Source organism: Xenopus laevis, chromosome 5S (genome assembly GCF_017654675.1).
Source record: "Xenopus laevis strain J_2021 chromosome 5S, Xenopus_laevis_v10.1, whole genome shotgun sequence".
Lineage (NCBI taxonomy): Eukaryota > Metazoa > Chordata > Amphibia > Anura > Pipidae > Xenopus > Xenopus laevis.
The window spans coordinates 139,441,829-139,457,014 of NC_054380.1; the positions used below are offsets into that span (position 1 = coordinate 139,441,829).

Sequence of the window (15,186 nt, forward strand, 5' to 3'; positions counted from 1 at the left end):
CTGACAGTTTGGTGTCTGATTCTGATTTACGGTTACAGCACAGAACCCGACATTGCCGTGCTGAAGCTGAAGGTCGACAAGTGCTCTCGGCAGGACACACTCTTCATGAAGAAGGTAAGTCTATGCCCAGTGATAGGATTGTACCAGTATGGGAGAAGTGGAGTCAGTACCAGCTTCTGCTCCTAACAATAGGGAGTGATTGGAGTTTAATATCATCCACATGGAACCAACTGTGTTCTATACTAGACAACCCAACCACTGGCTATCCAGCTGCTGCTAAACCACAACTCCCAACATTCCAACAGAGGAATAGCACCCATTCCAACTGACAATGCTCTTCTCTCTGCTTCTGTTCCCAGCATGCTCAACATCTGTACCGGCACATCTACCTGAGCTGCAATGAGCCGAGCAACGTACAGACTCATTACGAGGCCCTTTATTTTCTGCTGGTCATTATCAGCATTGAGTTGGCCAATGAGGACGTGGTGGTGGATCTCATCCGCTTGGTGTTGGCAGTGCAGGTGAGGATAAAGGATTGCCTGGATTGGGCATCATGTCTCTAACTATAAATGACAGTTTCTCTCCTGTGTTCCAGGAGATGGCTCTAAACAATGAGGACAATCTCCCTGCGTATTGTCTATCTGCCGTGCATGCCCTCTGTGCCGCTTACCTCAGTCTGATCAGCAACCTGACCACTGTACCCGCCTTCTGCCAGCACGTTCATGAGGTCTGTACTCTTCCCTCATACAGTTTGCTTGTCTTAAAGGAAAACTATACCCCCTAAAAAATGTAGGTCTCTATAAAAGATATTTCATAAAACAGCTCATATGTAAAACCCTGCTTCATGTAAAAAAAAAAAATTCATAATAATATACTTTTTTATTAGTATGTGCCATTGGGTAATCATAAATAGAAAACTGCCATTTAAAAAAAATAAGGGCCGTCCACTGGGATCCTATGATTCATGGTGCACACAAACATACCATACATGTTAGGTCACATGAGGCAATTAACAGACAGAGTTGTGTCTTTTGCTTCCACACTTCTTCCTGTTACAGTTAGAGCTGCAGTATTTCTGGTCAGGTGATCTCTTCCTGTTACAGTTAGAGCTGCAGTATTTCTGGTCAGGTGATCTCTTCCTGTTACAGTAAGAGCTGCAGTATTTCTGGTCAGGTGATCTCTTCCTGTTACAGTTAGAGCTGCAGTATTTCTGCTCAGGGGATCTCTTCCTGTTACAGTTAAAGCTGCAGTATTTCTGGTCAGGTGATCTCTTCCTGTTACAGTAAGAGCTGCGGAATTTCTGGTCAGGTGATCTCTTCCTGTTACAGTTAGAGCTGCAGTATTTCTGGTCAGGTGATCTCTTCCGGTTACAGTTAGAGCTGCAGTATTTCTGGTCAGGTGATCTCTTCCTGTTACAGTTAGAGCTGCAGTATTTCTGGTCAGGTGATCACTTCCTGTTACAGTTAGAGCTGCAGTATTTCTGGTCAGGTGATCACTTCCTGTTACAGTTAGAGCTGCAGTATTTCTGGTCAGGTGATCACTTCCTGTTACAGTTAGAGCTGCAGTATTTCTGGTCAGGTGATCTCTTCCTGTTACAGTTAGAGCTGCAGTATTTCTGGTCAGGTGATCTCTTCCTGTTACAGTAAGAGCTGCAGTATTTCTGGTCAGGTGATCACTTTCTGTTACAGTTAGAGCTGCAGTATTTCTGGTCAGGTGATCTCTTCCTGTTACAGTTAGAGCTGCAGTATTTCTGGTCAGGTGATCTCTTCCTGTTACAGTTAGAGCTGCAGTATTTCTGGTCAGGTGATCTCTTCCTGTTACAGTTAGAGCTGCAGTATTTCTGGTCAGGTGATCTCTTCCTGTTACAGTTAGAGCTGCAGTATTTCTGGTCAAGTGATCACTTTCTGTTACAGTTAGAGCTGCAGTATTTCTGGTCAGGAGATATGTAAAAGGACAATATTTACTTAAATATATATATATATATACCTGTTTGGTAAGATTTTTTAATATGTCACTTAATTTGATATAAACTACCTTATATGTTTATAAGCATACCTCCCAACTGTACCGTTTTTAGAGGGACAGTCCCTCTTTTGACAGCTCAACCCGCAGTCCCTCATTTGAACTGGAAAGTCCAGTTTTTCTCTGCACTGAACAGCCAGAAAATAAAACAAAGTTTCTAACTTAATTGGCTTTTGGCAGAGAGCCCAGAACAGCCATAGCTGGAAAAAAGATACTTTTGTAACAATTTCGAGATAAGGAAATAAGTAATTGTAACAATATAAGATAACAGGTCCCTTGGGAAAAGTTAAACTCACAGTTTAAAGGGCAATTCACCTTCATTAGCAAAACTGTAAAAAAATAAATAAAAAAAAAACCACAGAAATATTTTCAAACTTTCATAACATGCCAAATTTTCTAAAATGAACATGGTAATTAGGGACCACAATTAGGCCACAAAAATGGGCATGGTCAAAAAAAAATTGCTGTGCTACGCGCACCAACTTTTTTGTCACACTTTTTGTTTTCAAAACGTTGGGAGGTATGGTTGTCCTATAATAAAATGGTTGCATAGGGTTCCCGAACCCAGTGTTGTTAGAGCCCAAGAGTAAAACAACTGCCAGTTACAGTAGTTTGGCAACATTTACTGACTCAAGACTAGAGATTAAAGGGGTGGTTCACCTTTAAGTTAACGTTTAGTATGTTATAGAAGGGCCATTTCTAAGCAACTTTTACCCCAGTATACAAATAAGAGAATATCAAAAAATAGTTCTGCGTGGGTTGAGAATTTTATAACTTGTGCCCACTCCAACCTGAGCTCAACTTTTGTTATTTATTTTAATACCACTTGAGAGGTGCCACTGAATGGGGCAGGATATGTCTTGTGATGTGACTGAGGAGGGGATAGACACCCCCCCTTAAAGGATAAGTAAACCTTAAAAATAAGTGAATGTAAAACTGATGAGGGGGCTATTCTAAGCACTTCTGTAATGTACATTCATTATTTATTTATTTTTAATTCCAAGATATTAGGGCAGTGATCCCCAACCAGTAGCTCGTGAGCAACATGTTGCTCCCCAAACCCTTGGTTGTTGCTCTCAGTGGCCTCAAAGCAGGTGCTTATTTTTGAATTCCAGGCTTGGAGGCAAGATTTGGTTGTATAAAAACCAGGTGTAATGGTAAACAGAGTCTCCTGTAGGCTGCTAGTCCACATATGGGCTACCAAAAGCCAATCACAGTGCTTACTTGGCTCCATCCAGGAACATTTTTTATGCTTGTGTTGCTCCCCAATTCTTTTTACATCTGAATGTTGCTCATGGGTGAAAAAGGTTGGGGATCCCTGTATTAGGGGATACATGTACTGTTAATATGAATGAATTGTGTTACAACAGCGCCACCTGCTGGTCAGTTTCCCACCAGTCTGACCAGCAAGTAGTCAAGGAAGTTGTCAGGAGAAAGAAAGAGGCTGATGTTCTTCTGCTTAGGAAAAAAATGAAAAACCTCAGATAACCTTCCTCACATCTTTCAAAAAAAAAATGCAGAAGTGCTTAGTTTTGCCCCCTCATGAATTTTACTTTCACTTGTTTTTAATGTTTACATAACCTTTAAGTTGTGAAATGCTTGTCACTTACAATAATTGCCCCTTTAAACACACACTTGGCTTGGCTTTCACCCAGTCCATTCATTCCCACAGCAAAATCAGCTCAAGTCATTGGATTCACAGACTGCTCTTTGGATTTCAGTAGCACAAATTATTAGAAAAATATGTATTTTCTTTAATGCAGGTGATCGAAATGCGACAGAAGGAAGCTCCGTATTTACTCCCAGAAGATATATTCACGGAAAAACCACGGTAAGTCCCGCTGGCTGCAAAGTAGAATTTACATTCTCTGGGTGGTAGAATATAAATCCCATGTGCATCACATTGGTCTTTTTAATACTTAAAGGAATGAATCATTGATTCTGTTTAATTGACTCGGCATATGCAGTGTTTATCAGCTCTTGCTGTATTTTATTAGATATATATTCTGCACAGTCACCCTTATATATCTGCATATTCATGTTTATATCAGTTCAAGCTGACATGACTGCTACTCTCAGCCATAAAGCAGGACAGGACTGCTGCTTACAATGGGGATCAGATAGGATCTGTGCAGCCACTGGGACAGAATGCTCTGTTATACAGATAGCTAGAATCTAAGCTGCCATAAAGCAGGACAGGACTGCTGCTTACAATGGGGATCAGATAGGATCTGTGCAGCCACTGGGACAGAATGCTCTGTTATACAGATAGCTAGAATCTAAGATGCCATAAAGCAGGGCAGGACTGCTGCTTACAATGGGGATCAGATAGGATCTGTGCAGTCACTGGGACAGAATGTTCTGTTATACAGATAGCTAGAATCTCAGCTGCCATAAAGCAGGACAGGACTGCTGCTTACAATGGGGATCAGATAGGATCTGTGCAGTCACTGGGACAGAATGCTCTGTTATACAGATAGCTAGAATCTCAGCTGCCATAAAGCAGGACAGGACTGCTGCTTACAATGGGGATCAGATAAGATCTGTGCAGCCACTGGGACAGAATGTTCTGTTATACAGATAGCTAGAATCTCAGCTGCCATAAAGCAGGACAGGACTGCTGCTTACAATGGGGATCAGATAGGATCTGTGCAGTCACTGGGACAGAATGTTCTGTTATACAGATAGCTAGAATCTCAGCTGCCATAAAGCAGGACAGGACTGCTGCTTACAATGGGGATCAGATAGGATCTGTGCAGTCACTGGGACAGAATGTTCTGTTATACAGATAGCTAAACAGTTTACTGTAAGATGTTTGTTTATAATAATAATAATGTTCCTTATTATTCTTCTTCTATATAGTAGAGATAAAGCAGATGAAGTGTAGCTGTATGGTGAATATAATAGTTAACAGAAGGCAGAACAGTGAGACAAACAAGCTGACAAACACTGATTCATCTGGTATTGAGCACAGATAGAGCAATAGTCAGTAATGATTCAGATGCTTTTACAGAAGGATCCAGCCCACTCCTCCATTTGTACCGCAGCTCAGACATTTTATCCTTCTCCTCATATAATGGCAATACAGCAGCATTCCTCCACACCCCATATCACTTTCTATTTCTGTTAGAGTCCAAATAACACCCTGTATATATGGCAGCTTACATCCATATTGTCAAATGCAGAAAGGAGGAATGTTTTGTCCCTGCAATAATATCTAACAGAAGCTATATGGCAGCTCCCATGTAAACATATGCAGAGAAGGAATGTTTTGTGCTCCAGTTTATTTGCATATATTTGCATATGCAGATTTTGCTCCTTCCATCTGTAGGTGGCCTAACAACATGGATTGCATAGAAACACAATTGCTGTTTCTCCAGAGCAAAATCAGTGAAGTGCTGGGAGGAAGCGGGTATAATTCGGACAAGCTCAGCACCCCATATGTGCCCCAGCTAACAGGTAATGTACCCCGTGCCTTGGGTTTCTATGTGCTCACAGCTGGCTGAGTGCATGAGCCCCAGACTAACATAGATATAGTAGGGTGCATGAGCCCAGACTAGAATAGATATAGTAGGGTGCATGAGCCCAGACTAGAATAGATATAGTAGAGTGCATGAGCCCCAGACTAACATAGATATAGTAGGGTGCATGAGCCCCAGACTAACATAGATATAGTAGGGTGCATGAGCCCCAGACTAACATAGATATAGTAGGGTGCATGAGCCCAGACTAGAATAGATATAGTAGGGTGCATGAGCCCCAGACTAACATAGATATAGTAGGGTGCACGAGCCCCAGACTAACATAGATATAGTAGGGTGCATGGGCCCCAGACTAACAAACATATAGTAGGGTGCATAAGCCCCAGAGTAGCATAGATATAGTAGGGTGCATGGGACCCAGACTAACATAGATATATTAGTGTGCATGAGCCCCAGACTAACATAGATATAGTAGGGTGCATGAGCCCCAGAGTAGCATAGATATAGTAGGATGCATGAGCCCCAAACTAACATAGATATAGTAGTGTGCATGAGCCCCAGACTAACATAGATATAGTAGGGTGCATGAGCCCCAGAGTAGCATAGATATAGTAGGATGCATGAGCCCCAGACTAACATAGATATAGTAGGGTGCATGAGCCCCAGACTAACATAGATATAGTAGGGTGCATGGGACCCAGACTAACATAGCTATAGTAGGGTACATGAGCCCCAGACTAACATAGATATAGTAGGGTGCATGAGCCCCAGACTAACATAGATATAGTAGGGTGCATGAGCCCCAGACTAACATAGATATAGTAGGGTGCATGAGCCCAGACTAGAATAGATATAGTAGGGTGCATGAGCCCCAGACTAACATAGATATAGTAGGGTGCATGGGACCCAGACTAACATAGATATAGTAGGGTACATGAGCCCCAGACTAACATAGATATAGTAGGGTGCATGAGCCCCAGACTAACATAGATATAGTAGGGTGCATGAGCCCCAGACTAACATAGATATAGTAGGGTGCATGAGCCCAGACTAGAATAGATATAGTAGGGTGCATGAGCCCCAGACTAACATAGATATAGTACGGTGCATGGGACCCAGACTCACATAGATATAGTAGGGTGCATGAGCCCCAGAGTAGCATAGATATAGTAGGATGCATGAGCCCCAGACTAACATAGATATAGTAGGGTGCATGGGACCCAGACTAACATAGATATAGTAGTGTGCATGAGCCCCAGACTAACATAGATATAGTAGGGTGCATGAGCCCCAGAGTAGCATAGATATAGTAGGATGCATGAGCCCCAGACTAACATAGATATAGTAGGGTGCATGGAACCCAGACTAACATAGATATAGTAGGGTGCATGAGCCCCAGAGTAGCATAGATATAGTAGGATGCATGAGCCCCAGACTAACATAGATATAGTAGGGTACATGAGCCCCAGAGTAGCATAGATATAGTAGGGTACATGAGCCCCAGACTAACATAGATATAGTAGGGTGCATGAGCCCCAGAATAACATACATATAGTAGGGTACATGAGCCCCAGACTAACATAGATATAGTAGGATGCATGAGCCCCAGACTAACATAGATATAGTAGGGTGCATGAGCCCCAGAATAACATAGATATAGTAGGGTACATGAGCCCCAGAATAACATAGATATAGTAGGGTGCATAAGCCCCAGACTAACATAGATATAGTAGGATGCATGAGCCCCAGACTAACATAGATATAGTAGGATGCATGAGCCCCAGACTAACATAGATATAGTAGGGTGCATGAGCCCCAGAATAACATAGATATAGTAGGGTGCATGAGTCCCAGACTAACACACATATTGTAGGGTCCATATAGACAGATTGACCATTAGGACAGACATAGTTCAGTATTCAGTACTGCTGACTCAATGAAGTAGCACAAGTCAGGATGGCATTGTGCCCACTGACCTGTGGCTTCATCTAACAGGGGCCAGCGCTGGTTCTGTGATCACTAAAATCTCATCTTGATCTCTCTCTCTCTCTCTCTCTCTCTGTTTGTCCCAAGATGAGGATCGCTTGTCAAAGAGAAAAAGTATTGGTGAAACCATCTCTCTGCAGGTTGAGGTGGAGTCCAGAAACAGCCCAGAGAAGGAGGAGGTACTGTCTCTAATAGACGGCCGATCCTCCCAAATGGACCGATACCATATGAGTAACCAAACATGTGCATGCAAACCCAGCATCCTTACACACCCACTGACCCCTCCATAAACTATATATAATCATACACTAACCATAGAGTTTAGTATCACAATAGCCTTTGTATTATGTCTGTCCAAGAATTCATCCAAGTCCCTCTTATAGTCATTAACTGAATCATCACCCGGCAGTGCATTCCCCAACCTCACTGTCCTCACTGTGATGAACCCCCTACTCTGTTCCTTTAAATGAAACTTCTTTTCCTCTAGTCTGAAGGGGAGGCCTCTGGTACGTGATTCTCTTTATGGGTAAAAAGGTCCCCTGCTATTTGTCTATAATGTCCTCTAATGTACTTGTAAAGTCTAATCATGTCCCCTCACAAGCACCTTTTTTCCCCCAGAGAAAACAACCCCAACCTTGTCAGTCTCCCCTCATAATTTAACTCTTCCCTCCCTCTAACCAGTTTAGTTGCACTTAGTCTCTGCACTCTCTCCAGCTCATTTATATCCCTCTTAAGGACTGGAGTCCAAAACTGCCCCCATACTCCAGATGAGGCCTCACCAGGGACCTATAAAGAGACACAATTATGTTTCATCCCTTGAGTTAATGCCCTTTTTTATACAAGAACTTTATTTGCTTTAGTAGCCACAGAATGACACTGCCCAGAATTAGACAACGTGTTATCTACAAAGACCCCAAGATCCTTCTCATTTAAGGAAACTCCCAACACACTGCCATTTAGTGTATAACTTGCATTTATATTATTTTTGCCAAAGTGCATAACCTGCATTTATCAACATTGAACCTCATTTTCCAGTTTGCTGCCCAGTTTTCCAGTTTAGACAAATCACTGTGCAAAGTGGCAGCATCCTGCATGGAACCTATAGTTCTGCACAATTTAGTCTCATCTGCAAAAATAGAAACAGGACTTTCAATGGCACCTCCAGGTCATTAATAAACAAGTTGAAAAGCAAGGGACCTAGTACAGAGCCCTGCGGTACTCCACTAACAACACTGGTCCAATTAGAAAATGTTCCATTTACCACCACTCTTTGTAGTCTATCTTTTAGCCAGTTCTCTATCCAGGTACAAATACTATGTTCCAGGCCAACATTCCTTCATTTAACCAATAACCTTCTGTGTGACACTGTATCAAATGCTTTACCAAAGTCTAAGTAAATCACATCCACTGCCATCCCAGAATCAAGGTCTCTACTTACCTTCTCATCTCATAAAAAGAAATTAAGTTAGTCTGGCAAGATCTATTGCACATAAAACCATGCTGGCACACACTCATAGGGGGAAATTCACAAAAGAGGAAAGCCCATTTCTGGAGTAAATGTGGTGGTAAACTGGTGTAAAATACTTTCTCGATATTCACAAACAGAAATCCGCCTAAATTCCAACTCAACCGCCACTTTTCATTTTTTAGTGAAAGAAAGACAGTTTACAGACACTTTTATGAATTTTTCTATCAAACTACATAAAAATGGTGCAAACAACATTTTAAACGACATTTTCTCCAGACATTTTAAAAATGGAGTAAAGCTCAGTATAACTCTTCCCTCTGTGTCAGATCAATTGCAAAATCACTTTTATACTCAGGGCACAAGTTTGTGTCTAATCCTATAGGTGTAAAAGCCTCATTAACAAAACAAGTAAAAAACTCATTAAACAAAAAAGTGTATTTTATACAATTTTATATGTAAAAAGTTTTTAATTCACACTTGCGTTATTTTACTAGTTTTAGCTTAACGAATGAGGCAATATTAGTAATTTGAGTGAATATTATATTATCTAAAGGAAAAGTAAAGCCTCCCAGCCATTTTTTTAGTTTTGGCAGCAATTAGACACAAGGGACCTAATATAATAAAATAGATTTCTGATACAAATCCCTATATTATGCAAAATAGCATTTCTTGTATTTAGACCCTTATATCTTGATACAGAAGTGGAATTACACAAACACGTAGGCAGATTTAGAAAGCCCAAGCTATTCTTTTTTTTTAATTTTCCTTGGTAAAATAAACTCCCTCTCCCGGAAATTCCACTTTGATGGCTGACTGACAGCTAAAGACAAATACAGAAAAAAATGTTGTTAAATGTTGTGCAAAAGACAAAATCTGAAAACTGTCTGTTTAAAAGACAAATTCACAAACGTGGAGATAGAGGTTTGCGAATTTGGTGGCAAATCTGATACTTTTATGAAATAAAATATGAACCCAAGTATCTTATCCGTTAATACCCCTTCCAAAAGCTTTCCTACCACTGACATCAGACTAACTGGCCTATAGTTTTGAGGCTGAGAACGGGATCCCTTTTTGAATAGCGGCACCACATTAGCAATTCGCCAGTCTCTCGGCACTATGCCAGACCTCAATGAATCCTGAAAAATTAAGTAAAGAGGTTTGGCAATCACAGAGCTAAGCTCACTAAGTACCCTGGGATGAATACCATCTGGCCCCGGACCTTTGTTTATCTTAACATGTTCTAGTCTCTTTTGAATTTCATCGTGTTTGAACCATACATCATTAGTTGTATTACTAGAATTGAGACTATTGAGAAGGAAACCTACATTAGCTGGTTCCTCATTTGTATAGACAGGATCATGGGACATTGTTTTGAAACTGACTCCTAAATGGACATTGAATCCCAGGCAGTGGGGCATTATGGTGGAAATTCAGCCAAACTAAACATGATGAGCCCCCTGATGATTTTTGTGCCACGGAAAATAATTTTTGCGCTTGATAAATCTTCCCCTTGGCCATTAGATTCCTTAGTTTCTCATCGTCATTGAATTGTCTTACAGCCCCCACAAAACCCCCCATGTATATTAATGATTAAATGATTCATTGTGATGAATACAAAGGACAGTTATTATATATAATGTGCCAAGGACATACAATCTGTAGTTCAGCTGAAGGTTATCACAAAAGGCCCCCGTCATATACAATGTGACCCTATTCCTTATTTTTCTATAACTCACATTTTCCATTTGTCAACAGAAAGCTCCTGCAGAAGAGATCACATTTGAGACACTGAAGAAAGCAATTGGTGAGTGTTTCTGCATTACAGATATAATGAGGGGAGTTACAGGTTCTCTTGAAGTTACACACTTCTAGCAAATTCTGTCTGATCCCCATTGTAAGCAGCAGTCCTGCCCTGCTTTATGGCAGCTGAGATTCTAACTATCTGTATAACAGAACATTCTGTCCCAGTGGCTGCACAGATCCTATCTGATCCCCATTGTAAGCAGCAGTCCTGCCCTGCTTTATGGCAGCTGAGATTCTAGCTATCTGTATAACAGAACATTCTGTCCCAGTGGCTGCACAGATCCTATCTGATCCCCATTGTAAGCAGCAGTCCTGTCCTGCTTTATGGCAGCTGAGATTCTAGCTATCTGTATAACAGAACATTCTGTCCAGTGGCTGCACAGATCCTATCTGATCCCATTGTAAGCAACAGTCCTGTCCTGCTTTATGGCATCTGAGATTCTAGCTATCTGTATAAAAGAACATTCTGTCCCAGTGGCTGCACAGATCCTATCTGATCCCCATTGTAAGCAGCAGTCCTGTCCTGCTTTATGGCAGCTGAGATTCTAGCTATCTGTATAACAGAACATTCTGTCCCAGTGGCTGCACAGATCCTATCTGATCCCCATTGTAAGCAACAGTCCTGTCCTGCTTTATGGCAGCTGAGATTCTAGCTATCTGTATAAAAGAACATTCTGTCCCAGTGGCTGCACAGATCCTATCTGATCCCCATTGTAAGCAGCAGTCCTGTCCTGCTTTATGGCAGCTGAGATTCTAGCTATCTGTATAACAGAGCATTCTGTCCCAGTGGTTGCACAGATCCTATCTGATCCCCATTGTAAGCAGCAGTCCTGTCCTGCTTTATGGCAGCTGAGATTCTAGCTATCTGTATAACAGAACATTCTGTCCCAGTGGTTGCACAGATCCTATCTGATCCCCATTGTAAGCAGCAGTCCTGTCCTGCTTTATGGCAGCTGAGATTCTATCTGTATAACAGAGCATTCTGTCCCAGTGGCTGCAGCGATCCTATCGGATCCCCATTGTAAGCAGCAGTCCTGTCCTGCTTTATGGCAGCTGAGATTCTAGCTATCTGTAGTTCATACTAATGTGGGTTCCCCTTTTACTCCCTGTGTTTCAAACTATTAGTTGACAGCGTGGCCGTGGAAGAGCAGGAACAAGAGCGGAGGCGTCAGGTGGTGGAAAAGTTCCAGAAGGCTCCATTTGAAGAAATTGCAGCACATTGTTGTGCCAGGGTAAGTAAAACTCCACTGATTATTTTAATGGAGCAATTTTAGGGTCAAATTACTGAATTGCTTGTCAAGGAGAACTAAAGCCTAACTAAAGAAGTAGGTAGAAATGTTGTACATGATGTTTTGTGTTTCTGTACCAGCCCAAGGCAACCACAGCCCTTTAGCAGTAAAGATCTGTGTCTCCAAAGATGCCCCAGTAGCTCCCCATCTTCTTTTCTGCTGATTCATTGCACATGCTCTGTGCTGCTGTCACTTACTGAACTTAGGGACCCACTCACAATATACAGTACACATAGAATAGAAATGTTACAATATAAGGCTGATTAGTAATGTAACCCTGTTTTGGTCACCCCCTTCTGTGCCCAAGGTTATATATCACATTTCACCACTTACAGGTCCGCAGTCCCCTTTGCAAGGTGAAAGGGTACTGGGAATGCTTCTCTGGCAGTGCCTCCCCCTAATAGGATCTGGGAATACACCTGGGTTGGCCCCATTAGGAAAACAAATCAATCACACACTGTATTATATAACAGATATAACTTTTATGCAAGTTTAAAGGGGAAGTAATACTTTACATTTTCATTAATCAAAGAGTACCAGTTCTAGGTAGCACTACCTGCCCACGTACTTTCCAGCTGGAAAAAATTTGCTCCCACATGGCAGGCACACAAACAGCTTGTTTCCCCAAACAGGAGATCGCTGGATCCTTAGGCTTTTCCTCTACCCTCCCACAGGTAACACTCACCCCAAGGGACTCACACAGACGGTTAGTCTCACACAGAGCTGGCAGGCATCCACAACGATGAAATCTTTAACTCCAGGCTCTTCTAGCCAAAAATATAACAAGGCTTAAATACTTCAGGTATTGGCTCACAACGCTGTCTATAGCATGAGAACTTCCATTGCTAAACTGCAGCTCTCAACACTCTCCATAGTGTAAACACGGAAATCCTGCAATCCAAACTTTAAACCCTCCTGGTTGAGCTTTCAGGCACTGGAGGATCCTGCTCAGCCTTAGCAGGCCTATCGAACTCCCTTTTAACCTACATTTTGCTGGATAGGATTCACTATCTCCACAGTTAAACAATGTTCAGCAGCAATCCAGTAATGATGCAAGATCAAGATCCAAATCAAGATGGATCTGTGAGCACATGACATTCTCCTTTTATATTGCGGTACAGCGACACCTTGTGGCTTCCTTTGGGATCAGCCATGCTGCACCAATCCAAGAGCTCTGCCCCTGGAAACTCTAGGAAACCCCACTCTCAAGCCAAACAGGGGAAATCCCAGACCATGAGGTCTTAGACTGTAGGATTAACACTACGGGTCCCTACAGTAATTAATACACATAATTACTCATGGCAGCACAGAAACCAGTGCAATTAGCATCAGAATTGAATAATCAGCAAACCTGTAGCATCAGCTTATATTACAGCCAGGGAAGCTCATTTTCTGCTGGATAATTAGTGACGAGCCCTAAGCTTAGCTTCTCAACAGCCAATCAGAGCCCACTGAGCATGTGAGTGTCACAGACACTTTCCAAGATGGTGACCCCCTGTGACAAGTTTGAAGTCCTGGATCATTGCTGCTATTGACAAGCTCAAACTTTAGCCCCGTGCAATAAGTTCACTATATAAAATATGACATTTTTAGCCACATTCATTTCAAGGGGTTAGTTCTCATTTAAGTGGAATGCTATACCTGCCTGCTAATATATGGAGTTCTACATGTGCACAATTATCCCCCAATACTTCCCTTATTCATAACTATACTTTTGTTTCTTTTCAAGGCAACGTTACTACAGAGTAAACTTAACCAAATCTTTGAGCTGACGATTCGGTAAGTGGCCGTATTCCCCTATGAGAGTGATATTTAGTGATTTGGTCTAAGGATTTTGACCTCCTGTAGCATCCAAAATAAGTGACATCCCCAGGGTAATGGGACTTGGAGACATCCCATCACTTTTAGTGCACTGGCAGTATGTCCAGGGGCCAGTATAGACCACCAGGGGCCATGGAGCCTTTTAAAGGGGAACTACCGCAAAAATGAAAATTCAATACAAGCTTCAGCATACCGAAATGATAAACTTTCTAAATACAATCAATTAAATATCCTGCATTGTTTCTTAAACAATCAGGTTTATGTTCACTATCTCTCAGCATCTGTTTCTCTTCATTCTGTCTTCATGCAGCAGTTGGGTGTCAGATATTCACTGACAGTTAGATCCAATATATCTTATAGGGCGGCTCCTCTTGCCTAGAAGATGTTGCCCTATAAGGATTTCAAGTGAAGCTAAAGGAGGATTATATGTTTCTGCTATTGGGGATGACAGCGAATGGCTGTTTGGCTTAAGGCGATTATAATTTTTGTGATAATAATAATGTATATATAAATTTATATATTTCTTCTACACAGCAGATCCAAATCATCACCCTATTATTTTGCAGGCCGCCCCCCAGCCCTTCTGGTACTATTACGGCAGCGTATGGACAGTCTCAAAATCACTCCATCCCTGTGTATGAAATGAAGTTCCCAGATCTGTGCGTCTACTGACAGCTGGAGCCAACTGTCGACTAAGCACAAGGACTCTCCATGTTTGTCAGCGGCAGTACCAGGCAACAGACACCCTATACCTCTTCCCTTTACTTCTTCCACCCAAGCTGAATCCCTCAGACTGTTCCCAGCACTTGAGAGACACGGCGGTTCTCTTTGTATAGCACCCTTATATTTCTCCAATGAGCCGTAGTGTTCAGTTTGAAATACAGGTATGGGACCTGTTATCCAGAATGCTCGGGACCTGGGTATTTCCGGATAACGGATCTTTCTGTAATTTGGATCTTATCATATAAACCCAATAGGCTGGTTTTTCCTCCAATAAGGATTAATTACATCTTAGTTGGGACAATTTTTACACGTGTGCCTATTTTGCCCAAATGCATTAAAGGGATCCTGTCATCTGAAAACACGTTTTTTCAAAACTCATCAGTTAATAGTGATACTCCAGCAGAATTCTGCACTGAAATCCATTTCTCAAAAGAGCAAAAAGATTTTTTATATTCAATTTTGAAATCTGACATGGGGCTAGACATTTTCTCAATTTCCCAGCTGCCCCCAGTCATGTGACTTGTGCCTGCACTTTAGGAGAGAAATGCTTTCTGGCAGGCTGCTGTTTTTCCTTCTCAATGTAATCTGAATC

General features: G+C 41.8%; 1 protein-coding gene across 1 annotated transcript in view; it reads left to right on the forward strand.

Moving 5' to 3' along the window:
• Nucleotides 1-14,835, forward strand: part of efr3b.S (EFR3 homolog B S homeolog) — a 49,602-nt gene extending 34,767 nt beyond the window's left edge. Inside the window, exons 14-23 of the mRNA XM_041565120.1 lie at nt 39-114; nt 360-521; nt 596-727; nt 3,786-3,853; nt 5,354-5,481; nt 7,578-7,669; nt 10,714-10,762; nt 11,887-11,993; nt 13,780-13,829; nt 14,438-14,835. Of these exons, the coding sequence (XP_041421054.1) occupies nt 39-114; nt 360-521; nt 596-727; nt 3,786-3,853; nt 5,354-5,481; nt 7,578-7,669; nt 10,714-10,762; nt 11,887-11,993; nt 13,780-13,829; nt 14,438-14,543 (970 nt within the window). The 3' untranslated portion in view covers nt 14,544-14,835. The remainder of the gene's footprint in view (nt 1-38; nt 115-359; nt 522-595; nt 728-3,785; nt 3,854-5,353; nt 5,482-7,577; nt 7,670-10,713; nt 10,763-11,886; nt 11,994-13,779; nt 13,830-14,437) is intronic.
• The last annotated feature ends 351 nt before the right edge of the window (nt 14,836-15,186 follow it).